Here is a 27,219-nt window from a genome sequence, read left to right on the forward strand (position 1 = left end):
CGCTGCGCGGACCAGCGCCGCGGCGGGGCTGAGGGCCGGGGGCCGTGCGCGGCGGGCAGCGCCTCGCAGGCGGGGCACGTGCCGTTCGGCGCGTGGCGGGGGAAGCGGAGGCCGCGCGGGCGGCGGTTGAGCGCGCGGCGGTTGGTGCCACCTACCGACACGGACGCGTCGCAGCAGCCCGTCCCCGTCAGTGCCAACGCCTTCCCCGCCAGACTGTGGCGGCTGGTCAGCAGCCCGCGCTGCCGCTCCGTTCGCTGGGATGCCTCCGGCCAGGGGCTGGTCATCAACCAGCCGCTCTTTGCGTGCGAGCTGCTGGGCGCCGGGCCGGCCGTCGCCGCGCAGCCGGGTGGCGGCGGGGCAGCGGCAGCCGCCGGTTTCTTCAAGAACTTCAGCAGCTTCATCCGACAGCTCAATCTCTATGGCTTCCGCAAGGTGGGGATGTTGCCGGGGAGCAGTGTGGTGGGGCCCGGGCCTGGGCCGGGCCCAGAGGATGGACAAGGCAACGGTGGCAACGGCACGGGCCCCTGCATCACTTCCGCAGCCCCCACTTTCGCCGCGACCGCCCCGACCTCCTCATCCACCTGAAGCGCCTGACGAAAGGCAACAAGGCGAAGATGGCAGCGGGCCTGGATGTGACCAGCCGCCCACCCAACCGCTTCCAGCGCTTGCTCGGCACGCCGCTGAACGGGCAACCGCTGCTTCCGCCCTCGACGCTCAGCAATGCCAACAGGCCTGGTGAGTCAGAGTGGGCCATGTGGGGCCTTGGTGGGCTTTTGAGAAGCGCTGGGTGTCATGGGATTTGAAAATCAACACTCCCCTGAGGGAGAAGGGTTACCTGTTCTTGCTGGTGGCATCTCAGTTCACCTGGTGTAGGAAAACTATTGTTTATGCAGGTAGATCTGCTGCCAGTAAGCATGAGTAGCATGATTCACATGTATTTCAGGCTGCCTGTAGACTATAGTACAGTCTCCATTGCGTACTACACTAAGAACACCCTTGCCCGATCTCTGTGGAGCTGGCACAGCTCTACCAGATGAACATTACTGCTTCTTGCCCGTCAGTAAGGATGCCCATCAGTAGGGATGCTTAATAAGCTGTCATTAAATGTGTGTGAAACAGTGAGTCATGTGAAGTGATAACTAGAGCATCCTGCTAGTTTTGTGCAAAGGAGACAAGACCTGGTAGTAAGATTTTTGCCAGTTGTCTCCTGAAAAAGAATTAACAAGCTACATAGTTTTTAAAATGGATTAAATGAGTAGGTGAGAGCTAATTAGAAAATAATATTGCTGAAAAGCCCTAGAACATGTTTTCTTTCTTTCTAACCCTCTTTGAGAGGATCTGAGTTTTCCCAAGACAAATCTGAGCCCTCAGGATTACTCCACAAATTTTGTATCAGCCTGAGAGCATTGTAGTTGGAGCTGTGTAAGGAAGATGTGAATATCTTGCTTTGTAGTGCTCTTGGGCTGCTCTTAACTGTGGGCTGCTGCCAGAAGAGCACTCCTGCTTCCCATTCCCTTGGTGGCATGTTAACTGTCATCTTCCTTGCAGCGGATACAGCAACATGCTGGTTCAGCACAATGATCGGAGAAGACTTTAATAGCCTTTTTGCGGCTGGCCCTTGGACCTGGGTGATGCACCCCATGGGTGCAGAGCTGTAAGGTGCAGTGTAGGAGAAGCAGCAGGACTGTGCGACCAGGAGAAGGGGAGAAGCAGTTGACGGTACCGCTCTTTGCAGCACTGGCTGGCATTTAGGGCAGAGTAGGGTATCACCATACTCTTGGTTACTGTTTCAGGGTAGGAACTGTCATCAAATTCATGTGGTGCTTTCTGTGATGTGTGTGGAACTGCACGTGCAATACCAAGAAAACAAAATGAAGCATTTGAGAAGGGATGGAACTTACTTCAGTAGGGAGGCTAGGAAGCATTTAAATTAATGATTTGGTGTTAACATTGTTAACACTAAGATGAGTCATTACAGATTTCAATGAAATCTGGTTTGTCTGATGTAATGCAGACCATTGGTAAAGGAAATTATTAGAAAAAGACGACTTTTTCATTTTTTGTCCTCTGTTTTTATGGCTGCAGTTTTAGAGTTTTTGCTCTAGGAGTCTCATTTTCTAGAAAGACGGAACAAGGAAAACATTGGGGTTTATATGCAGTCAAGTTCTGACAGGCTGACAATTTACTGTGTGCTCTGTACTGACTATTTAGGGGCATGTCTTTGCTGTAAATGTGAGGCAATTTGATAGATAAAAGATACTTTTGTTTGCAAAGCGTCAGGCTGTTCCCAATGTCTTGCAGCATGTAACACCGTGTTAAACATTTAGGAACAATTCCTGTAAAGCAACTGGAGGTTGGTAACTTGGCATCCTGTGGTGTCTTGTTTATGTGTTAAAACTAGATAATCTTCATGTCCCTATCCAAAGGTAAAATATAAACAAAAGAATTTTCATACCCCTGTTCATTCTCTGTTTGTAAATGGTGAAAGTACTGAACAGGAAATAAATAGTCCTATACATTAAGTCTTAGCAAATTTTCAGGGTCAGCTGGTATTTATTTAGTTATTCTTAATGATTAAATGTGAACTTGCAAAATAATGACTGTATGTTATTGAGTTCTTGAATTAGCTTTCATCAGAAGAGTGAAAGAGGTAAATGTGAGTCTATTTTTTAAAAAAGTCCTTTTGAGTGAGAATTGGAAGCTACAGGTCTCTGAGAAAGTCTGGCTTCTAGATAAACACTATTGACGTGAACCATCCTGAAACTTGTAATTCTCATGGCTAAATGGAATACTGCAGGGGAGTCACAAATGCGGTAGTTCTTACAGAAATCAACGAGCACTGGCATTCTGAGTGTTACTGTCAGCGTTTAAACAAAGTCACCAAAACAGAAATTGAGCTGTCATGGTATAAAAGCAAATACATTTCATGAAACAGTAACTGTCTGAGAGAGGAAACTAAGAGAAGAATAAAAGGAATATCTGGGATATAACAAAATGGCAAAGTCTGGGATATTTTAGTCTGCACTGAACTAGTTGAGCTGAGTGGAAAAAAATTGGCTTTGAATTTTTTTTCTTGACCAAAGAAATGACTTGTCATAAAGTACTTGCAAAGTCACTTGGAGGATTTTGACATTGCCCTTCCCTTAGCTGTTTGTGAGCTGTCACAAGTGCAGTTTGGTAAAGTCTTGCTTTATGATGTCCCTTTTTTAAAATGTATTGTCTGATTTAACACACAGTACTTTCAAAATTGCTTTTGTTTGGTTTAGTAAGTTACTACACATTTTGACTTACAGAACATTTCTAAATATGGGTAACTCGTTACTGCCAGTTTAAGGAGATTGAATGCTACACAGACACCTCTGTGCTGGCGCTTCACTCGTGTGCCACACAGCAGTTACTGCATGCTCGGGTCTAAGAGTACAGTCTCTTTCTGGATTAAGTATGCTGGAGCAAAGGTAGTCTTCCCAAATAATGTTGTAGAGCCTTGGCTCCTCATACTGCCTTTCTTTGCCTGTGAAAACTCCTTTCCTTAACACTTGTTTCACTTTATTTTGTACCCACTGCAGGACTGCTGACTGTGGGACGGTTTCATCAACTTTATGGTCAAGGTGTTTTCTCTCCTTACTCCTACATGGCAACCTCGTGCCAAGCCCCCAGCACTTTACCAGCACAGAGTTTAGATCCGACTCCAGTCCCTTGGCAGGGACCACTTGGGTTGTTGCCAGGGCAAGGGGCTTCCCCAGCTTTTCCAGGTAAAGGGGCTGCTGCCTTTCTGGTACTCCAGACACTTCCAACAGGAGCCATGTACACACTCCAGCCTGTTGCCTCTCTTCTGCCACTTCAGCAAGGGGCTCAAACCGTTGCCGCTTCCACTGCAAATTATAGCAGCTCTGCATCTTCAGTGCCATACTCACAAGCCTGCTATCCAACAGGTATAAAAAAATTTTCTGCATTTGCTTTTCAAAAATATATTTTAAAGTGAGACTTTTAAATATTTTTCTACAATACGTTGTCATGTGTATATCTCAAGTGAGAATTAGAAAGTGTAAAGTCTAAAAGGAAGTTGGACCTTTAAAGCAAAAGGATTTTCTGTTTGGTATTCGTGTCCTTCCTCCAGATTTTGAATGTCCCCTGGTGATTTTCTGGATAGCCTTTCTGTTGAGGTTAAAGGGTTAGGAGAAAAACATTTGTCCAAAACTAGTCGGTGTTAGGCTAACTTTCATATTTATTTTTTTTAATTGAGCAAAACTTGGACAATGATATTAAACCACTGAGACCTTGTTAAAAGTAGTATCCTAGGCCTTGGTCTCATGTTTTTCCAGGTTAAGGTTTTAAACTCAAAGATCAGTCAAAAGTATTGTGTAGAATATTTCATTCTGCTCATACTATTTTTGTATCTTAATTTTTTTTCTTGCTTAGCTTCTTTATGTTATTTTTTACGCACTGAAGACTAGAAAGTACAAAAGTCTTGACTCCTTTCTTTTTTCTAAATTATTTCTGCCAAAATTTTCATTCTCACTTAATCGCTCGATCACAAAATAGATCAGTCTCACTTAAGTGTTTTTATTCTTCAGAAGAGGAGTTGAAGCAAATTACTGTTCTTTTCCTTGCCCTTACCTTGAATTGGAAAAATCATGTGATAGGTTATTTGCTGGGGAGTGGTGGTGTATTTGTTGTGGGTTTGTGGTTTGTTTTTTTTTTTTTTTATATTTCCCTAAAACTTCTGAAATTCAGAACATAGTGACTCTTTCCTTGAACAAACTAAAGCTCAGTTATCATTCTTTCCTTCTGCCTGCTCCTCCTTTGGCAGCCGCACCTTCACAAAGACAGCTATCTATCCTTGTTTAGAAATCCTACACAGTGAAATCATTACATCTTTTGCGCATCTCTTCTGAGACTTCTGCTGAGAACATTTCAGACAATAATCACTAGTTTCCATAACGTCATTTTTGTCAAGGAAGGGTTCTGCGGAGCTGGGTGGGCATTTCTTGTAGACACACTTAAATGTTGAAGAGACAGGCAACTTCCGGCATGTGCTCCTTGCCTTGTGCTCCTTATGTAAAGATTACTGTGGTGGCCAAAGTGTGGAGCCTGCCTTACCAGCTGCTAACTATTAAGTCTTCTCCCAGGAGCAGGTGTCCTGAGAATCAGAATGGTTTGGGTTGGAAGGGACCTTAAAGATCAGCAAGTTTCCACCCCCCTACCATGGGCAGGGACACTTTCTGTTAGACCAGGTTGCTCCAAGCCTCATCCAGAATACTTGCTTAATTAAGATGCGAGGTGGTCCCTGCTTTGTGTTTCTATTGGTTACAGAGCATAGGCTCAAACTCATCATGGTGAATTGTAGTTGTCTCTATCTCAGCTAAGGCCCCAGCCCTCTTCCGTAGTCAAGGGAAGGAAAGGGGCATCTTGGGTGCGATTCACGTAGCTCGGTTTAGAGTTTGTCTTGGGGTAAGATTACTCGTGTCCTGGAAGTGCCTGTTTTGAAGTACTGCCTGTAGGGGAGCTGAGGGAGACTAGCGTAGATTTAGACATGAATATGTAGATCTCTCTCACTGGATGACGCTCGCTCGTTGCTCTCACTGGATTTGTAAAAGTTTAAAGGATAACTTGGCTATGTTGCTCAGGTAGAATCTTCTGGGGTGGGAGGTGGGTGTGAGAACACGGTGAAAACATACCAAATTTTGTAAGGTGTAATCAAAACTAAAATACAGAAACTTATGGAATCTGCAGCGTTTGAAAACTCTGGTGATTTAATTAGCATTTCTGAGAATGTAAGTGACATTTCACTAGAGTATGATAAATCTTTTAATTTTCACTGTCACTTAGGACTGTCTCAGTGGTTTTACTTCTGTTCCTGTGTATCTCTTAATCTCTCTGCTATCCTTTCTTCTGTATATTATAACATACAGAATGCTGAAAGCGTGTTTCTTCATATGTCCACATGAAAAAGTCTGGTTTCCTTCATCATGAGAGCACAATAGCAAGATTAGTTTGTTTGGAAAGTGATAGTTAACCTTAAGATATGTATTTAGTAAGTGAGAGGACTAAAGAATGTATGTTCAATCTTATTCTTGACTCTTTTCATTTCACTTTTGAAGTCCCATTAAATTAAATCAAAGTAGAACTTTTTCAGAAGATTTCTTTTTATGTGTATTCAAACTTGTTTGTTAACTTCTGTGACAAAAAGATTTCCCTGGTTTTTCATTATGATTCTTATTGAAAGATCAGTAAAATAAAATATGCTCATCTGGATCTTTTTTTCCCCACTCGCATTAGACCATAATTATTTTAAGGATTTAGTTCTGTTTGCTTTCAACTATCTGCAGAACCTTTGACAGTAGTAGAATTGCATCAAAGAAATGCATTGAAGCTTTATTATCCGAGAGTGTCTAATAATGAAAATCAGTCAGGGAGACCATGTGAGAAATATTAGTTATTGGTGCCACCTGACAGTGCAAGTTCAATCATGCCTTTTGAATACATCTGTGGCTGTAGGGTTCATTTACATATGATAACCTTTCTGGTGAGTGGTAGTTTAGGAGGAGTCGTGATATTCTGAATGATACACTCTCAGTGAAGATAATTCATTTTCTTTGTAAGTCTTAAAATTCACATGGTCACAAGGGGATTCTTAAAATAAATAAGCAGCTGAAAATGACTGTTTGAACACAGCATGAATAGCACCATATTTTCCCTTGAGAAAAGCAGACTAGGTGCATTAGTAATGTGCTTGTAAAACTAGTTGTAGGATTCGTCTTGCCTAAGATTCATCTCAATGTATAATGGTTAGTTGTATGTGCCTGGGCTTGTCATCTAGATTACATGTATAGTCAGTAGAGAGAAACAGGCACCTCCCAGAGGTTGAGTCCTTCCAACTTTCTCAGATGTATGCCTTTGGAAGACAATTCATTCCTTTCTGACGAGCCTGTTTGTCCACTGACTGTTCAGAGAGCTGACAACTGCCAGACATCTGAGTCTATGTAGCAGTAAGGCAATTAATCCCACCTAAATGTCTAAGTTCAAACAACATTGTCTTTCCCATTTTCCCTTACTGAAAAGATCTTGGGTATCTTCTTCCTTTTCATTAGTCTTTCAGCTGGTAAAGAATGGGAGCTTGTATTCAGGCCCATTCCGATGTGTTCGTTGATCTGGCAGGAACAGGCACAGCTGCATTCCCTGATTTCTTGCACAGCTTTGAGTACTGTTGACCCAGTTGTCTGGTGAGTAAGTAGCTTCTCTTAGGCATAACTTTTGGACCTGACGTGGTAAGTTCACACTGAAAGGATAGTCTTAAGGTTCTTCCTTTGTATTTCCAGTGGTAGTGTGTGGTCGAGTGGAATGGAAGGTGCTGGAGAGTGTCAGTCTCACGCATTTTGGCCCAGCTGAGCTGATAGTAACAGCACATTAATAAAATGTCTGTTGCTATCGTGAATGCCTAGAGACGATACATGCTTCCCTTCGATTTCCAACAGATAGTTGGAGAAATTATGGTGGTTGTTCAAGCTTGGAAAAGATCTGCTGCTGATCATATTGGGTTTGCACTTTCTTTGGGCTTTCAGCTTTCCTGAGCTTGCATGTAGTATTGAAACCTGTAAGAAGCATGCAATGCAAATGTGTACACATCAAACTGTGAACATGGAGCTTTGCCAGGACAAGTGTCTGGGTGTCTTGATCAGCTCTATCATGACCTTGTTAGCCTGGTTAGCACTCTCCCCTAGAAGAGCTGTGCTCAGTTCAGCAGTTGGTGTGGACTTGGGACCATTCCCATCAGGCTGTTTGGATGTGGCTGTTTTAGCTTGGAAGAGTAAGGGATTTTAACAGTATTAACAGACTCTGTTCCAAGGAATGGGTCTGGATGGATTTAGTTTACTGTTAGAGTGATAGCCTTCATGTCTTCAGCAAGTTTATAATTTACTTGTTCTTCTCTGTTGAAACACTGAGACCCCACAAAATAACACTTTCTGAAGAGGACTAAGATGTATATAAGAATGTGACGATAATATTTTGTTGTCCCTCCAGTTAAATTTCACATGTTTATTTTTATATGATTCATCCGATTAGTCCAGCATTGAGAAAACAGAAAACAAAATGAATGCCTCAATAAATCTCTAATAGCTGTCTGCTTTGGATATAAGAATACTAACCTTGATCAGACCAAATGTCCATATAGCTCATCATTTTCTCTGACAGTAAAGCCCAAGGAGGAGTGCAGGAGCAGAGCAAGCGTGGACTGATGCTTTTCCAAAATACTCCAATAGTGTGGGCTGAGGGAATTAACAAACCATAACACGAGTTGTGTTTAATAGCCCTCAGTGGATTTCACTTCCATGAACTTGCCTGTTTCTCCCAACTAATGTGGACTTTGGTTATGTGGTGACTCTCTTTTGGTGACTACAGGTGATAAGTGGTACTTGTCTAAAATCGGCCTCCATCTTATGATGCATTTGCTTATTAACTGACTGCTCTTAAGGCTACGTTTGTGTCTCCTGTGATATTTTCACAGATGCCATTGTTCTTGCTGTTAGATCAGCCACTGCCATAGCTTATAAAAAGTTCTTGCGAGTGAAAACCATTCTTTTTATGTAACATTCTGCATTTCAGAACATTCAGAATCAGTTGTCAGTCTCGTTGTCTTCATGGGTTTTTCTGTTCTCCTCATTTTGATTTAAAAACATAACAATTTGTTTCATTGATGAGTTGCTTTTGCTAGAAGCTCTACTAACTGTAAGAATCCTGTAATTTATATTTTACTTGTAGCTTTTTGTAGTGTATGATCTGGAATTAATATTTTACACTTACTATTTCATAAGCGTTTTTTCCCACTGGGTCCTTCCTTTTCTGTTCTTAGAAAATAGGTTCTTTGTAATATGTGTTTGGTTTTCCTTAGAATCACTTTTGCAGGTTACAAGAAATTTCACCTTTGTCATTGCTCTCTTGCATTGTTTTTACAATAGTCCTTCAAAAGTTTGATTTGGTGGTTTTCTTGAGTTTGTAAACATGCTTTGGAGTTTCCAGTGAGTGAAGCCCACGTATCGTTTAGGTTTTTGGCAATATCCAGAACTGTAATATGTTCACAGGTCATAGAACATTCTTCTGAAAGATGTCCAGATTTCATCATAAATATGCTCAGCATTAGCTTTTGTAGTAATGTGAGTCATACACATAGCTCATGCTTGTTTAGAAGGATGTCCACTAGCTCTTTCTGTGTTTTTTAGCTCTTATGTTTGTTGCTCCCAACTGCACAAAAATTCAGCAACATCATATTAAAAAAGAGCCATAGGTATAGCCATTAAAAACGCATACTGGTTATTGTAGCAGCTGTCTCATGTGGAATCTCATGTAAGTGTCAAGCATTGCAAATAAATCATCTGATCTGTTTGCCATCTCAAGTCATACTTACTACATTTACTTGTTATGAATTGGACTAAATTTGTTTTCATCAAAGACTTCTCTCTGAGAATGATTGCAGATTTTAAAGATTATCCGTACTGCATATAATGCCTTTCTTTTAAATTATTTATGTGTGTCACCGAACAATAGTACCTGCAGCATACTGCCTCAACTGCAGAGTTGCTTTTTAGAATAAAATCACTGTTTCATCTCAGTGCATATGTGTGTATGAACATCTAGGCTCAGCTATGTGAATATGCTTTCTGTGGTGTATTGTGGCAAGAAACTCAAGCAGCCAAATCAAAGAGGTGATATTAAGACACTAAAGACTGTGATTATGAAGTTTCTGCGTGTGTGTGTGTGTATAAATTTTACAATATATATACTTTAATATATCTATACATACCTTAAAATAAGTATTTTTAAGATTAAGAAATTGGTCTTAAAATCACTTGGGAGGTAACAATAAATTTCTGGAATTTCATTTAATGTGTGATTATTGAAATGTTTAATCAAAGTAAGAATAGAACTCTGCACACCAAACACAAGTTCTGGAAGTCTGATAGCTGTGTTTTCATTCTTGCAGCCACACCACAGAGTTGTTCAGCAGCAGCCCACACAGATCCTCTGGCTGGCTGTGCTGGTCCTACTGCTTCAGCGTACACCCACGACAGCTTTGTCCGGGTGAGTGTAGCCTACTGAAAGGAGGTGAAAGCGAAGCAGACTGTATGAATGAACTGCAGGTTTATACACTTGTGAAATTAAGATATAAATTTGAAAATTGATCTGCTTGATAAAGTGAAAGTAATGTGGTTTACAAATATCTATTTCAAAGAACCACTGAATGTCAAATGGGTGGTTTTGTAATTCAAGTTAAGTTTCAGGGTAGCAGCATAGCGGGTGTCTTCATCAGTGGAGTGTTTTTTGCTTGACTTCACGAGAATCACTTTTAGTTAATGAGTCTGCATTTGTATTTGAAGAATGTTCTTGCCTGGACAAAAAGAGATTCTTTAATATTATGAAAATACTGATAAGCAGCTCCACTTCTTTGTCCCAGACAGCTTCCTGCAGTCCTGAATTTCATTTGATGAACAAGAAAAACTAAGGTGACTTTTTGGAATGGGCCCCACCTCAGAGATCTCTTATTAAAGATAACTCCAGTACTAACTGTAAATGCTTTGTGTAATTCTGGTGGAAACTGCACCTTATTTGGAGGGCCTGGCTTATCAAATATCAGAAGATCTGAAGTAAGAATGCAAGGGCTTCCTTTTCTATTACAGCATAATGCATATACTTTTTTCCCCCTCACAGAAGACAAGCAAAGCAAGTTATGCTTATGTGTGTTGAAAAAGGGTTGACCTACCCAAGCTTGATCATCCAGTTTCCTGTCTTGCAAATATCAGCCTTTTTCTTTTATTCATGATTTTTTTAAATATGAGCTTATCCAAGATGGCCAGGTTATGGCCAGGATAACACGTTAGTGTATAGCCAACAGCCAGTCGTGCCATCGATATTGTAGTATTTATTTGTCACACAGTGCATCTTTCATCGTGAGCTGCTTTTTCATCCAGGGCATGAGGATGAGTCTGAACGATGGGAATTCACAATTAAATAGCTTATCTCGGAAGGCCGAGATCAACGGGATAGCAAATAATTCCAAAGGAGTTGTCAAAGGGGGCGTTGTGGCTAGATTGAAGGATAATATACAGTGTCCAAAGGGTCTAGTAAAAATGAGTTATTTGGAGAAGCAAGTCCATGGGCAGTGTGTGGAGTCAGAAGAGCTTTAGGCCACTTGCTAGTGGTTGCTTTGTTTCCTGGAAACCTCCAGCAAAAAGCTGCCAAGCATCTGGGCAGACTGCCGGAAGGCGATCCTCTGCATGAGAAGACCAAGGGTGAGCAGTGCCCTGTATCAGTTCCACCAGGTCAGTAACTGGCTGTCTCTGAGCAGGGTAACACAACTATTGTACTGCGTGGATCAATGGGACTTCTTGAGATTTCTGAGTCTTAGCATAGCATAGGTCATTTCTCCTGGAATGTGGTGACAGGCTGTGCAGATGGTACAGAAGACAGCAGTTTGCCTGTGGTTCTTGCTGAGCTGGAGGGAATAATCAGTTTGCCTTTTGTGTGTTCTGGGGCATATAGTTCCCCAGACTTCTGCTGGGGGATGTGGCAAGCTGCAGTATTGATCATCAGTAACCACTTGCACAAATCCTCAAAAGCAGTAAAATTCATCAACCCAGGCTGACTAAGCATTTTTATTGTTCTTCACAAAAAATAGAACTATTACATGGTATGTTTCCTATCGTTCCACTCAGTATCTTCCACCAGTTGCAGGAATTCAGTGCAATGCTGTTGAAGTGTGGTTTGCGGGGCGTTTTAGGCTGTTTGGTCACACTGTGTGCTGCTAGATAGGAGTGGCAAAGCCTATACGAAACTGCTGGACCAGTCCCGAAGGCAGTGAACCGTATCGGCGCTCTAGTAGTCAGCAAGCTGGTTACCAGCACCGTTTCTGTTGGATCCAGATGGTGCTTTGTGGTCTCAGAAGGAGAAGCGGGCACTCTTGGACAAGGAAGCCTAAACCTTGTGCTGTTCCTTACTGGGTCTTGCGGAGAGCATCACTTTTAAGTTTAGGAGAGATTAAGACAGGTAGAGTTTCTGGGTCTTGGAGGCCAGCTGCTGGGCTTGTACAGTACGCACCCGAGCTGCTAGAAGTGTTAGGTGACCCTGACTGGAACATGGGCAGACAAGGCCGGTAAGTAACTGGTTGGTTGGCTGCAGTTTGCTCTCCAGAAAAAGCGACAGAGAATTACTACACGGAATGGCAAGGGGACATAGGTGGTTATACCCAGACATGGTGGCTGATTATGGTGTATCTCACCAGGTTTCTGAAATCAGGGTTTCAGAGATTTGTATTACACTCTCATCACAATTGGTTACAAAACAGGGAGCTCAGGTACAACTTCTTACCCATTTTTTGTTTGGGTTCTCTTAAGTGGGGTTTGGATTAGTGTGATGAATCAGTATCCTTGGGGAGGAATGAGTCTTTTGAGAGAACTCCTGCTATCTTCTGCCACAGCAGTGCTGGCACCTCACAACCATTATCTCAATACTTCCCCGCTGCTTTGTCATAGATGTGAACTGAGGCTACATACTGGATTTCAGCAATTTTTTTTTCCTGCCCCCCTCTCCTTTTTTTTTTTTTTTTTTAATAGCAGCCCTGCTGTTTGATTATTGCTATTACCATGGTTATTAAGCTGTCAGTATTTCCTTGTGGAACTGAAGCAAGAGATAATGGGAAATGGAAGAAATAAATGTGCAAGAAAAAAGAAGAAAACCTTCCTGACCTTAAAAGCAGTCCTAAGTAGTTTGCTTTTATTTGTAATAAGGAATGACAATCAGTCATGTTATTTCAAAAAGAAATCAATTCTGAACTAATTCTGATTGCCCAAGCACTAAAGCCAGATTTTTGTAATCCTATCAGTCCCTGAAAAGGTGTGGTTGTGCTTTAATTCCTGCACATGCTATGCTAATCTTATAAGTGAAATGCCCATCTTCTCTTTCACCACTTTCGCTAAATTAGACCATTTTTCCTCTTGAGATCAAATGACCAGCAAACTATTTTAAACCCTGAGTTCTCAATCTTTTATCAAATTTCCTTGTTTCATTGCTGCCTCCCCCGCATCCTGGTCTGTCATGTCTTCTCCAGGTGAACTAAAAGGATTTAAATTGTACCTTTGCATGGCCACTTTCTCCTATTGGAAATACATACGAGATCCTGTAGTTCACCCAAGAAGACACTATGTGTTATAATGGCTTAAAGCTGAGGTCCCCTAAGAAGAGGCAGAAGAAGATTCAGTATGGGTGGGTTGGTTGGGTGGTTGGTTGGTTTTTGACCAGGATGATCTTATTCCTGGACAGTTTGGTAACCCAGATCTTACTTAAAATCCTGACTACTTACTGACAGTAAACAAGCAATGCAACAGAAATCAAACACCTTGTTAACATTTAAAAAAAACAGAACTGAAAAAAATATCAAATGAGAGGAATAACGTTTAAACCTATCTCATAAAAACATAAAGGTGGCTTGCCTTTAATGAAAAGATTTTGCTTAACTTAACCTAAATTTCTCAAATTCCAGGTTTTATTTTCCCCTCCCTTTCCCCCCACCCTCCACAGTCTGTGGCTATCTACAAACTGGCACATCTACACAAATCCACACTAGGACTTGACTTCACACACCCAGAAGACGGGATCTCATCTTTTTGTGGTATCTCCATCAGGGAGAGACCAAGTCCTTCACTGGCATTTGATCTGATACGGCTTTCCTAGTGGGTGATCCTGTAGCTTCCTGTTCTCTAATTTACTCATCTCTGGAAGTAGCTTTTTATTAAGCATTACCTCAGCTAGAAGGTCTAAGGATAGTCAGGCACTAAGGACTAATCCTTCATACTGGATCTCTTCCAAAAGAAGGCTGTATTTTAAATAGACCTGAGTTTCTGTTCAACATCATTGTATGACTTGTATTTGTCAGAAGAAATTACCCTTCTAGTGTCCTTTGACTGAGTCACCTCCAGAAGAAGTGGCAGTACAGACACTGGCTGTTAAAATGTCATCTATTGTTTCACTTGGGTAGGACTTGCTGCTTTTGAAAAACTCTTTCATTGTCCTCCTTCTGTTTTAGAGGTTATTTGATTTATATGAATGCTACTATAAAAGTAATCATTGGATTGCTGATTGTGTCCTGTCATCCTGTGATGTCATTACAGTGAACAATTTTAGTAGTGTTCAGACCTGATCTGTGATGGCAAAGGCAGTCTCTGTAGGTTCTACAAGAAGTGTTTCTGACTTGAAATTCTGTAGGGTTTTTATGCAGATTGGTGCAGACTTTGAGTTGTGCCTTTGTGGGACACTGTCATGACAGGAGAGTCCAGATGTGAGGCTGTGACAGGCAGGGAAGTTTTACAGTATTTGTTTTCATTGGTATTTGAACTCCCACTCATTTTGGGACTGGGGCATTCCTGGGGGGCACCCCTTGTGTAGATGTGCCTATGGACAATCTCTTGAAGAGGAAAATGATATTTTTGGTTAAGAAACTGTGAGTTCCTCAAGTTGTGTTGTCCGTATGCACATTTACAGCATATGTACCTTTTTCTTTTGCTTAAAAATGTTGTGGTTTATACGCAACAGGAGTGCTTGAGTTTTAGAAGGAACTGAAGGCGGGTGGATTTTCTCTCTCATTTTCTATTACGTATGTGGCATGTGAAGAGGGTGGTTCTAATGTACCCCCACAGGTCCTACTAAGACCAGAAGTTTCTGATTTGAATGCTTGGGTATATTTAATACCTGCAGTGCAAAGGGTGTGCAGACAATGCATCTGCAGGCATACACCAGCTCTTGGTAGGTAACCTTCTCTCCAGGATAGACAATGAATAGAAGAAAGGAAGCGTACCAAGAGTAAGGTGGTTAATGAAAACCAAGACAAAGTAGTACCGCTTTTTGTTGTTGTTGTTGTTAAACTTGCTATTTTAACTAAGAATAACAGCAAGCTTTTGGATAAATGGATAAACTGAACCAATACACATTCTGTCATGGTAATTTTTGGATATAAAAGTTCACTGTATTTTGTTTTTCCCAGAATCCTCCAATGCAGTCATCTTACGAAGCTGAATTGATGCCGTCTGACTGGCTATGTAATATATCTGAAGAAAACAAGAAGGCAGAAGTCAGTCTTGAAGCCATGTTTCAGGCTGCCGATGAGGTGCATTCATCATGCAAAGCTGAAAAGGTGGAAGTGGCACCTGTAGAAAGCCAGTATTCAATCCCCAAGTTTAATGGAAATCAGCCACTGCCCGTTAATAGTTACGCACCTTCTTCAACTGAGGAAAGCCAGCTGGAACGTCTCACTCCTCTAACTTTAGACACATCATTTCTGGTGGAAGCAGATCGAGCACTGAATTTGTCTCCATTACAGCCTTCTGACATTCTTTGTGCTGCCGATACCACTCTGGCTATAGACACTGCTGCTGCTGCTGAAATACTGCAAGAACTTCTGACCACACAGGAAGCAGATGAAAAACAGAGCAAAGAACCAGATCACTGCCCAGCTGAGTTCTCCCTCATGTTTTTTCAGGAAGAACTGTTGAGTCCAGAGCAGGTAAGGGGTAAAAGGAGATAAACCAACATCTTTCTTGAGCTAACTATATTTGATAGTAATGCTAGGGTCTGGACCGATAGCTTTTCAATATTCTTTCCTGCTTAACAACTGAAGGCTTCTGTAATTAAGCTTTTAATGGACAGTGAAGGGTTTGCTTGGTAAAGCAAAAAATAATAAAGAAGACAGAATGAAAAAGTATCCCATGTTCATGAGCATGACACATGTCAGCCTGTTGCCCAAGTTAGGGTGCTCATTTGCATGGGAAACATGTGTAGTGCAGGTGTATTCATGGTGATGAAGTGGATGCTTTTTTAGGTTATAACATACCATCTTTAATCTTCAACAAAGAAGAGTATTTTGAGAATTGCCACTGAAGGCAGATTTTTGCTTAAATTTAGATAAATGGTTAGATTGTTTCTGATAAATAGTTATTAAGTTTCTGTTTTCTGTGGAAAGTATAGTTTATTGACATTTGAATGGTATAAAGCATCTTCATTGGTTTATACCTTGTGGTGTACAACAAGTTGTAATTGTACTTTGGTCTACCTGTACCTGGTCTTCCCTGTATACAAAATTGTAAGTCTCATGAGCAGTGAGGGGCATTCTAGATGTTACTCTGTTAAGGCATGCTCTACTTTTTTTTGTTTTGAAAACAAAGTAAACTCAGGAGATTGACTGCATCTGTTTCTGCTGCATGAGACCTACCTTGCATGTAGGCACTCAAAATTTCATTTTTGTGTATGCATTGAAGCTACTGTTTTATTGTATCTTTTATCGGTATCTTGACACCTTCACTAAAGTTTCTAGATCAGAAATCATCAGCTGGTGCAAACCTCCTGTTATTGCTTTCAGTGTTATAAAGATTACTCATCTTCCTCTTTCTTTCTAGAGTATCTTTCTAGAATGAGATGTGTATTCTGATCAAGCCTCTACATAGCTCAAGTCTAGACTAGACTGTTCTGCTCAGTACTGTGTAGGGAACAGCACATCCCTGTGCTAGTGCATAAAGTTGGCAATACTCCTTAATTGGTGCCCACTCATTATATTAAGTGTTGACTGCACTTTAAACACTGTCAGTTTCGAGAATTTTTGAACTGCATTTTTAGAATTATACTTTTTCCCTTGTTGAAGGCCTTTGGAGTCTGTGACCCAAACTTCCTTGTCAAGAACTGGGGAATTAAGTGCATGAACCACGTAGTTGTTTGAGAGGGAGGTTTTGTATATTTGTGAGAATCCTGGTGTTGGTCCTGGACCTAAACTGGTTAAATAACTGGCCTCATTCTGTGTTGAAGAGCAATTCAGGGACTGTTTAGCATTTTGTTTGTCAGATTCCCTCTTTCTGTTAGAAATACTCTTTAACTAGTGTCCTCATCCCAAACTCAGGAGAGGGAAGGTTAACTTAACACCCTGCTTGTCCAGAGCCTGGGATCAATGCAGGTGCAGAAATCTCCAGAGGAGGCTTCTGTGCCTGTACTCCTCCCATCAGGCTCCAACACAGTTTTCTTCCTCATCTCTGAATCTGGAAGCACTCTGAGGCTTTCAGTGGCTGTTGGTACCATGTGTTTTAGAGCAAGCTTATGACAGAATAGTGGGTGTGCACAGAAGACAGTTCTATGCCTCTCTACAGGAGCAGAGGGGGAGCAAATTCCTCCACTGTTCATACAAGAGCATCAGAACAGCTCTGCTGGGTCAGATCAAAGGTTTGTCTTGCCCAGTGTCAGGTCTCAAAACAATAGCTGTAATCTGATGTGTAGGGAAGAGCAGGAACAAGGCGCGCAAACAGAACAGGGCATTCCTGCTTGTACTTTCCAGCTACTTTCAGCCCGAGGACTTGCGATGATACCGTGTACTTCATCTTAGGTTTCTGCTCTGTGGACTGAAGTCAGCCCTTGAAACTGTCGGTTTTAGCATATGGGACCTTTTGACCAAGCTGGTACTTTGCTCATGAGCTACTGTTGCACGCAGAGCTTCCTTTTGTGCATGTCTGTTACTAGTTTCATGTGATGCTTCCCCATTTCTGTCTCAGAAGGGGCATTCAGCTGTCATTCCTGGCTGCTTACTGCATGTCACTTGTGACTTCACGCATCTCCTATCACAGCCGCCTCAGTAGTCGCCTTTCCTGACTGTACAGCCCTGCTGTAGTTTCCTCTGCGTGGCAGCTGCTCTGCACCTCTGGTTAGCGTTGGATTTGTTCTCAACTTTTTCTAGTACATACTCTTCTGAAATGAAGAGAACATTTTTACAGTGACACAAAGATGTTTGCTGTTTTGTTTTCTGTTTCTTTCACAGTATTTCCTAGCATTTAATTACTCTTGTGACCAGCACTGAGCCTTGAACTGTCTTCCTCATAGAACTAACAGTTTAGTAGAAACCTGCTTTATTCTGCTTTCCTGATTTCTTAAAAGACAGCAAATTAAAAAGCATTTCTTTACATGAAAAGAGTTAGTACATTCAACAGTTCAGATCCAGCGTTGTCCTCTTAGCCTCAGTGAATTTCAGCCCTAGACTTTTACAGGCTTTGGCCTTTAATGGGCATATTTTATTCCACTCCTACTCGTAAGAATTGTTTTATTTTCTTCTTAAAGTGGAAATAGAACATTTCTGTAATGCTTGATCAAGAGGAATTTGCCTCCGATTTCGTTCAGTCTCCTTGGCAGCATACCTATGTGGAGGCTGAAACACTTGCTTTCTTTGGGGAAGGTGAATCCAGCAAACCCCTTCATGTGAGTTGCTAATTTTAGTACCTCAGCTTCCCATCATGGTTCCAGCTGGGTATAGGTATAGTCCAGTCAGTGTCTCCTAAGTTGTGTAAGTAGTGAGATGTAGCAGTTTTGGCGTTTTTCGGTAACTGAAGTGAAAACACAAAACTTTCACATCTGTCAGCTTTGGTAGCTTTGTTTGATTCTCTGCCAAACAATGTTTCGGACTCTTTAGTTGCAGAAGTATTAGACCAGAGTGGAGGGTCTGTCCACAGCTGCGGTGAATCCATGGTCAGAAACATGTTCACTTAAAAGACTAAACAATTAAAAAAAAGAGATAGCTTGGGAACCAGAGTTGTGTGGGCTAGGCTGATGTTGTTAGGATGAAAATCTTATTATTACCTATTATATTAGGTTACTGAAGAGTTGGTGTGTAAGATTAAATAAACACAGTGATAAAAAGGAATCTGAAAGGGGTACTGTGCAGTATGACTGCTCTTCAGTTTCCACACACGCAACTGTAAAGGTTAAAATTGGACACAGCATTGGAAGTACAGGTTCACCAGTGAGGAGGAATGAAATTTCCTCAGTCTGCTGGCCACGCTTGTCCTGGTGTAGCCCAAGGTGTCGCTAGCCTTACTGGGCACTGCAGCATCCCCAGGTCCTTTGCAGAACTGCTAGTTAGAGTGTCTAGACTTCTTTCAGCACATCGGCTAGTAACAGTTTCTTAATAATGGTTATCCCAATATGTATGTTATTTGTTTTTGCTTTATTAGACACTGCAGTTTGGTTTCTACATCCCCTGCCTGGTATTGCTCTTCATTATTCTCTTTTTTTTTAAATAATGAAATTAGCAGAATTGTTTCTAGAGCAGTTGTCCTGTGGAATATGCAGTTTAGAATGCTTACTTGAGAAATCTTCCCTTCTCTCGCTACTTGATTAAGGCTGCTCACTAATTTTTCTGGAATTTACTATTATGTAAATGTCACCAGGAATAGAGAGGCATCATCACTCGTCAAACTTGGATTCTAGCTGGTGAAGATAGTGACCTACAGCCTGCCTTCCTTCTTTGTTTTTATGCCTGGGAAGGAGTTGTGGTTCAGACATCAGACAAAAGGCACTGCTAGCCACGTTTTTTTCACATGGCCTTGTTAATAGTACTAATGCAAGACATCCAGACAGCACATTTCAAAGAGGAAAAAAAAAAAAAAGAGTAAAGTGGGTATCTAGCAAGTGCAGGAGGTGTGTTGGAGGGAACTAGTTCTCCCTGGAGTACTCCATTACTTGTATTTGCACAGGCCTTTTTGAATGTTATTATACAACTTTGTCAAGGAATGTATGTGTGTTTCTATTGATATGTATACACATAGCCTGTTATATATCCAACATTGAGTAATGACAGACTCAAGGTGGCGAGCGTGATTTTTGGAAAGACTATCTTATTACCAAGTATGACCTCTTGTCTTCTGTAAACTCACACATAATGGTTTTCAAAAGCTTTTTTCCCCTTAATAGAAGGAAACATTGCAGGCTCTGAACAGTCATTCATCTTTAGGTTATTGATGGATAAGATATTTACAGAAGAGATGAATATTCTAGAACAGGTGATAGTGAGAAAATTTTTCTGTCTAAAGGTAAATTCCAGGTACTTAACTTTGGGCCTGTACTGCCTCAGTGAAATAGAAACAGAACTTGGTTGTTTGGCCTTTTTTTTTTTTTTTTAATCTACAGATTTCTGCCACATGATCATGGAACTGTACCAGTTCGTTAAGTGGTTGCCCACAAAATACATGCGGAGCAGCAGCAGAGGGCTCCAAAAGCAAGCAACACATTGCAATTTAATGTCTTAACGATTGGATGGGGTGGGGTGATATTCCCAACCAGAAATATGTGGTTCACATATGTGGTTTTGCACCACACAGCTCTGTCAAGTTGTTTGAGCTAGATATGTCATTATTAATACATGTGCTGGTAACAATGAGCGCACCTGGATTTCTTCTAGCTTATTTCTTCTAGCTAGTTTGATAACAGAAGGCAAAGCTCAGACTGTGAGGACACGTACCCTAACTTTGTGTATTCTAGTTTTCTGATCTCATATTTTGCTTAATACGATATTTTGTAAGAGGTTGTTTCAATTTGGCAACCTTAATTCTGAGTTAAAAACACTTACTATGTAAACTGTGTAGGCAGTGTTCAACACCTGTTAGCTGTCCTTTTGGAGTGGAGAAGAATAGCTTTTATTTTGTTTTATTGGTTTTATATTGGTTTTATTACAAGATAACATTGAGTGATCTTTGGTTTTATTTCTTTTGTTGTTGTGTTGTGTTATTTTAAGGAGAATGCTAGTGTTAAAAGTGAATCCAGGACATGGGAGACAGAAGAGAGACAATTCACTTCAGGAACTGAGCCCGTGAACAAATCTGTAGAACACACAGATTCATCTGTAAAATCTTTCTCCAGGAAAAGACGCAGTTCAGACACAGGCAACTCCCTTGGTAAGAAAGATTCTACATTTTCTCAGAGATTACGGTGACAGCTACTCTGAAACTATTACAGAAAGGGGAGAGTAAAATAATTTAGTTATTGTCTGCAGTGTAAGTACCTCATTGTTCCTTCAGTTAAAATATTATACTTGTACAACCTCTTAGTGTACTTACCAACACACTTCTATAGATACACTTATGCTAATTACTCTGATGTGGAAAAGGGTATAAATTATGTAAGTAAATAAAACTTGAAGTTCTGGGAGTTGCGTCAGAAACCTGGATGTCACAATATTGAGATTAAGTCCATGGATGTGTTTGCTGGAGGGTGACATGCTGTGAAGGAAACACTGAGTAATGAGGTAACTATTCAAGTTCCAGGGGAAAAAAACACCAAACTGATGAAGTTAGTGTAGAAGTCTGAACTTTTTGTCTCACATCACTAAATACATTGTACCAGTCTGATACGTGTCCTGAAACACACGAGAAAAACAAGCAGCAGAGTATCTGAGGCTAAAAACTTCACAAATCTAGTAACTGAAGGAAAAACAGAAATGTCCACAGATTAGAGAGACATAAGAGGTCACAAAAAGTACTTGGGATCCGTTCTAGAGGAGAATTTGGTGCAGCCTGCAAATCTCTAAGAAGCTGTTTCCCTCACAGCTGTTCATCAAAGAGCTGATGGTAGAGTTTAAAGAGCTGTTGCTCACTTCAAAGGGTATTTTCTAGATTCCAGATCATGATGCTAGTTAATAGTTCAGCTCATAATGCCCATCATTTTCAAACATTTAAGTAAGGAATAAAGTTTTTCTGTCAGGAAGCTGAGCAAAAAGGTTGGATGCCACCTTGAAAGAAGACAAGCTTTTGTTTAAAGCAGAATTGAGAGTTCTTGTTCAATTACTTCCTGGTATCATGGATAATTAGCAAACTTCTCAGCTTTCATATCTGAAGCAAAACATTTGCTTAACATGCCAGCTGTAAAGTTATGTACAGGAACATTTTGGAAAGCATTTCCATGGGATTGTTTCACAGGGATGAAACACTATGCTAACGCTAATTAGCAACAATTGGCATAGTCTGCTCTCTGGGAAATGTGACGGTCATCCAGGCCTGCATTTCCACTGTTGTACCTTTGAGGCTTGGTGTGTGTGTAAAGGGTAGAGATAGACAGCACACCTGAGCCAAACGTGATCAGGCTCCAGCTAGCCCAAAATTAGTTGGGTGCATGATACAAGCCTCAAAGCTGGCATAGCCTGTCTACTGCATGTCAGCTGTAAGCCTGAAGCCGGCAGGCTCAAATGCAAGTTGACTTCTGCTGCTCTGACTACACCTTTGTCTGTCAGCACCTCCTGTCCTCTGTGAGACTTTGGAAACAATTTATTTCTTAATCTTTCTGTGCTAAAATGCATCATGATGATTTCCAGGTGTTTCTTGGCAACTTACCCTCTGAGTGTGATGGAGTCCTGTCTGTTTTCCTGTTTTCCTTTGGGCACTCCTTTGCAAGTTTTCTGAGCCTGCACTTTGATACATACCCTGCTGTGGAAAAGGCTTTTGTTCCATCTGTTTCAGTAGGCTGTTGACATGTTCACTTTTCTTTGTTACGTGGTGACACCAAGTTCTAGATACCACACAGCGAGAGCCAATATAATGTGGTACATAATGAAGCGGGAAGGAAAAGTCACTTCAGTGACTGGGAACAGCGCTGAGCCAAACCCAAGGTGTTAATCTGTAAAAACGCACCAAGAGTCAAACTCGCCTTTGTGGAGAAGGCATTGCTTCCCTCTGAAGAGCTGGAGTGGACTTCTTTGCATTTCACAGCTATTCTGTAGCAAGAAAAGACAAGTATCCTTTCACTAAAACACCATCCCCAGGGTTTCCCTCTATAGCTGCCAGCCCATCTCTGCAGCACCATAAATCACTGAAACAGGTTATCTGCTTCCTTCAAATGGAAAAAAATATTATTTAACCAACCTTCTGAGCTAAATTCTAGTTTACCCTTTTTAAGAACATTCTGCCCAGCAGAATCAAGATGAAAAGTGTCTCTAGTTCATTGTCCTGTCTCCAACAGTATCTTTGGCATTTCTGTACCATTAAGCAGAAAAGGCCTCAGTAACCTTTTCTTCAATTGATTTTTAGAGTCACTTTTTGGAGCTGTGCAAACATTTAGCATCCACTGTGGTTTTTATAAGTTAATGTCCTTAATGCAGATTAACTACACAGTGGGTGAAGAACCCTCCTCTTCCTTTGTTTTGGATGCAAGCGTTTGCTTTAACCATACCTTTACTCCTTATGCACTAGTTTTCTTTGTGCCTGACAATTTGGCAGAGGGACCCTGTTTTCTTTGGTAGCAGCGGGAGAACAAAAACTATTTCTGAGTCCTCCCAGGAGCCAGAGTCTGCTGCAGAGGGTGCAGAACTTAACTCAGCACTAAGATACATCGTTGCAAATGATTACAGGCTGTGTCATCTGTCCCTGCCCACTCTTTTTTTTGAGAGGCGATGGGTATGGTGCTCTAGCTCCTGCCGTGTTTATCACACGGAGGTGCAAGGAATAGTTCACCTTTCAGGAACTGCTTTTTTCAGCCCCAAGTTCACTCTTAGGACATAGATTTGAAGGTGCTGATGATGCATCTGCTTTTCCCACTACTTTCTAGCTGAGCTCGTCTGTTAAAATGGGAGTTTGGAAATAAATTGTCAGCTTTTGTTGGCAGCATACACACTTGCAACAGGAGTCCTTTTGGACTTCACAAACGATTGAGAGGAACTCTGTAAATACTTTGAGTCTCCTTCCCCATCTCCTCTGTATTGTGCTCCACAGGTACACTCAGCTAGTGAACACAGCTGTACTGGACCTAATACCTGTGGCTTGTGCTTCCCCTTCTAAAAGAGCACGAGAAGAGGACCAGATTCTGATGGGAGGAATTTTTGTTTGCAGCCCATCTTTCTGGAAATAGGCATCTCAGAATGGAGCAAGGTGAATTTGTTACTTCTGGATTGAAGCATTTAAGCTGATGCTGAGACATTAAGAAAAAAACTTTCTTTCTCGATGGCTGACTGTATATTTTCTGTGAGTCGTCTAGTCCTTCAAATAATCTGGTGACTTTCTCTGACTTTTTTCTTTTTTTTTTTCTTTTTTTTCCTGCAAGAAGGCAGGCATAATACTGAGATGCTACTGACTCAGGTGAATCCATCACTATCATGCTGCAAGGTGCCCTAGACATTTACCACCCACTCCCATGCCACTACAGTTGTGTCACTATGCGTTCTCTCTCATTCCCTCCAAGGTAAATAGATTTCTAGGTGCAATTGCTAAGGGCAAATCTTCATTCAGGTAAGGTCTCCATTGCTATCATCTGTTCACTTGAATTGTTTCCTCTGCACCTTCCAGCCAAAAATATTGTTACTGTTCATTTAGTTTTCCTAGCAGTTTACAGTGAGATCTCTTCCTACAAAGGTGTTAAGACTTAATGTGGGGACAGGCCTGGCCCTGAACTCTTGAACATCTGTGTGAATCCCAAAGCGAAGTAGCTCTCGGGAGTCCAAACTGCAGCTTCTTGCTCCAGCTAGTTGCCATTACCTTTACATCATTATATATTCATTGAAGGAATTTCAAATTGCCTGTCCTGGCAGTCTGCTATTTTGGATGAGTGGATGTTATACCCTATGTCTTAACTTGACATAGTTTAGAAGTGCATTATTACAAGCCCCCCTCATTTCTCCATCCCTATGCATTTTCAAGATGTGTCCCCAACAGAGTCTGCTTTGGCAGGAGGGAGATGTCAGAAGGTGCAAAAGTGGTGCGTATTGGGCAGGAACTTTGTAGTACAGAGAAAGAACAGAGGCTGGAAGATGTGAATGTGTCTGTTCAGAAGTTAAATTTCTTGTGGGTGATGTTTACAGTGGTAGTGCTGTTGTGACTTTATCAGGGTACTTGTTTGCTTTCTTGACCTGCAAGATCTGGCCATACATTGGAAGTATCTCTGTTTTGCTGTGGATCGAGGTAATTGTCAAAAAAGGAGCCTCTGGTTTGTCCTCTCTGTGATGCCACGAGTTTTCTCTAGGAAACTGGCGCTGGCTGTGGTGTGCTTTGAGGCAATTGTGCCTTTTCTGGGCAAACAAAGGGATATGGCACAAGCAGGTCAGGCCTTTCTGTAGATACTGCCAGGGGTTTATAGTAATTAATGTTTGGCTTTTGGTATCCATGGTAGCGAAGGCACGTCTAAATAATACATACTGAAGAATGGGAGCACTTTTCTTATAATCTGCTTTGTTAGTTTTTTATATTTAATTTTTTTGAAAAATTGGAAGAATTCCTATTTCTTTAAACAGCAGGCCTCAGATGATCAGGTTATAGTCTGCTGTTGAAAGTGTATTTTATAGTACCTGATAGAAATGCGGTTGCTCTGTATGCTGCCAAGGGAAACATACCCGAGCACTGCTGTGTACTCAGTATTCCCTTTTCTTCCTAGATCTCCGTCTGCTGGTGGATGTACCTTGGAAGTGGGGGTGCTTTCTGGAGGATGAAACAAGAGAGTGAGAAGTGGGTGACAAATGTAGAGCAGCTGCCAGCTGGATTCCCCTGTCAGACTCCAGCAGCAGTGGAGCTTTGCACACAACAGCCACTTTGGATCATTTCAGCTGTGTTTAAAAAAAAACACCACCACCAAAAAAACCCCAACAAAACACCAAAAACCACACACACAAAAAAACAACAAATAAGACCAACAAAAAAAACCCACCTCCCACACCACTCTTTTTTGCTTTCTTTTTAACTTGGTAGGGTATTGTTTAGTGGGCCTCTTTCATTACATTTTCTACCTGTTGAGTTATAAAGCACCTAGTGGTCAGAGTAATTAATGTGAAGTAATTACTTAGCTGTTTGTATTCTTTAGATATGGAAAGTCTGAACTTTTTGTAAACAGGAAACTTTAAAAACATCCTTACCGGGAAGCAAATTGTTTTTAGTGCTCTATTAGGAATCTATTTAACTATTTATTTATTTACTTAACATTGTTGGGAGCTACAGTATGCTCAGCATAGAAGGTGTTTGGTGCTCTCGCTGTCTTTGCTTGAAGTCATACTGTGGCCCTTTACTGGGGATTGTGTATGAAACAAAAGCATTGGAAAGTCACAAGATTCTGGGTCTGAATGGGTCAGAGATTTCAGAAGAGCAGCTAAAGGAAAGATGAGCTAATTTTCTAAGTGATTAACCAGGAAATGTTCTTCCTTCCTAAACCAGCTCTCTGTTTCACCAGCAAGTGTATGTATGTCACAGCTGCTGATCTTTCACATTCATGGGGAATTCTTCTGGTTTAATAATTTTCTTTTGATTGTAATGGTATCTGTAAAGATAAGTTATTATTATTGTTATTTATTGTTCTAGTACTCTGTTTTAATTATGTCTTTTAGAGGAAGATTGTACTTATGTTGATAGCAGATCTTAAGTTTTTAATAGCTATAAGTTTGTTTTTATGTTAAAATACTGTTTAAAGAATAAAGGGGGCACATCCTCTGTTTGTGGTGTTAAGGAGATCCATGTGGAAGAGCACCTAAACCATCAATGTAATGGCTTCATACATGTTCATACGAGCCAGCCCTGAGCAAAACGCACGAGAAGGGAGCAGAGAAGTTGTCAGGACCACCTCGGCTTGTGTAGCTCCCAGCTGTGGCCAGGATGTGCTAAGGGAGCACCGGGCAGTAAGATGAACTGAGGCGAAACCTTTAATTACAGCTTCAGTAATAAGATATTTTTTAATAAGTAGCAACTTCTGTAATAAGATGTTTTGTAGTAAGATATTTTTAAATAAAGTAGTAACTTTTTAAATAAGATGTTTTGTACTAAGTAGCAACTTCTGTAATAAGATATTTTTACCGATAGTCTTGTTACCGGGAGCAGGGTGGGATGTGGTTTCCCATGTGTGTCCTGTTGTACTCCTGCCCAGGCAGGGTGGGCCTCAGGTGAGCAGGTTCTAGTCTGCTGTTGGAAGCGTATTTTATAGTGCCCGATAGAAATGCGGTTGCTCTGTATGCTGCCAAGGGAAACATACCCGAGCACTGCTGTGTACTCAGTATTCCCTTTTCCTCCTAGATCTCCGTCTGCTGGTGGACGTACCTTGAAAGCGGGGGTGCTTTCTGGAGGTGACAGATGTGCAGCAGCTGCCAGCTGGATTCCCTTGTCAGACTTGTAGCAGTGTTGCAATAAATTAAGCTTTGACACGGAAATGGGTGTCGCATTGGTTCTCTCCGTGTTCTCGATGACCAAGGGTGAGCGTGTCACAGCTGGAAAAAAAAGCTTTATTTTCCAGCGGTTCTTGCTGACACGTAAATCACCCAGTGGCCGCTGCCCGGCGGAGCAGTTTCCAAGCCGGCGGCCCGCTCTTCCTTTGCGCCATGTCCCAGTTCCTGCGGGGCGGCTGCAGGGGCGAGCCTGGCTGCGCGGCAACGAGCCGCCCCCGGCCCCTGGCCCTTCTCCGGGACCCGCGGCAGCGGCG

At 41.5% G+C, this 27,219-nt stretch overlaps 1 protein-coding gene across 4 annotated transcripts; it reads left to right on the plus strand.

Annotated features, from left to right (window-relative positions):
* Positions 1-253: 253 nt before the first annotated feature.
* Positions 254-27,218, plus strand: LOC308064406 (heat shock factor protein 5-like). 4 transcript variants are annotated; one of them, XM_080388883.1, is made up of 7 exons: positions 254-432; positions 542-735; positions 3,567-3,932; positions 9,980-10,077; positions 15,029-15,547; positions 20,582-20,741; positions 26,817-27,218. In XM_080388883.1, exons 1-7 carry the CDS (start codon positions 260-262, stop codon positions 26,843-26,845), a joined length of 1,539 nt encoding a protein of 512 aa, XP_080245009.1. In that variant the 5' UTR covers positions 254-259; the 3' UTR covers positions 26,846-27,218. The 4 variants fall into 4 exon arrangements, with proteins under 4 accessions (XP_080245009.1, XP_080245007.1, XP_080245008.1 ...); XM_080388881.1 differs by lacking the exon at positions 26,817-27,218 and adding an exon at positions 25,198-25,396; XM_080388882.1 differs by lacking the exon at positions 26,817-27,218 and adding an exon at positions 25,198-25,396 and having other exon boundaries at positions 20,585-20,741.
* The last annotated feature ends 1 nt before the right edge of the window (position 27,219 follows it).

This window comes from Falco punctatus (assembly GCF_963210335.1).
Source record: "Falco punctatus genome assembly, chromosome: 1".
NCBI classification, from domain to species: Eukaryota; Metazoa; Chordata; class Aves; order Falconiformes; family Falconidae; genus Falco; species Falco punctatus.

Excerpts from the sequence above, each read along its gene's own strand:
- LOC308064406 (XM_080388881.1), top strand. The coding sequence starts at position 260 with ATGCCTCCGGCCAGGGGCTGGTCATCAACCAGCCGCTCTTTGCGTGCG. Across the intron at positions 736-3,566 it reads CAGCAATGCCAACAGGCCTG|GACTGCTGACTGTGGGACGG; the intron begins GTGAGTCAGAGT and ends TACCCACTGCAG. Across the intron at positions 20,742-25,197 it reads AGACACAGGCAACTCCCTTG|ATCTCCGTCTGCTGGTGGAT; the intron begins GTAAGAAAGATT and ends TTTTCTTCCTAG.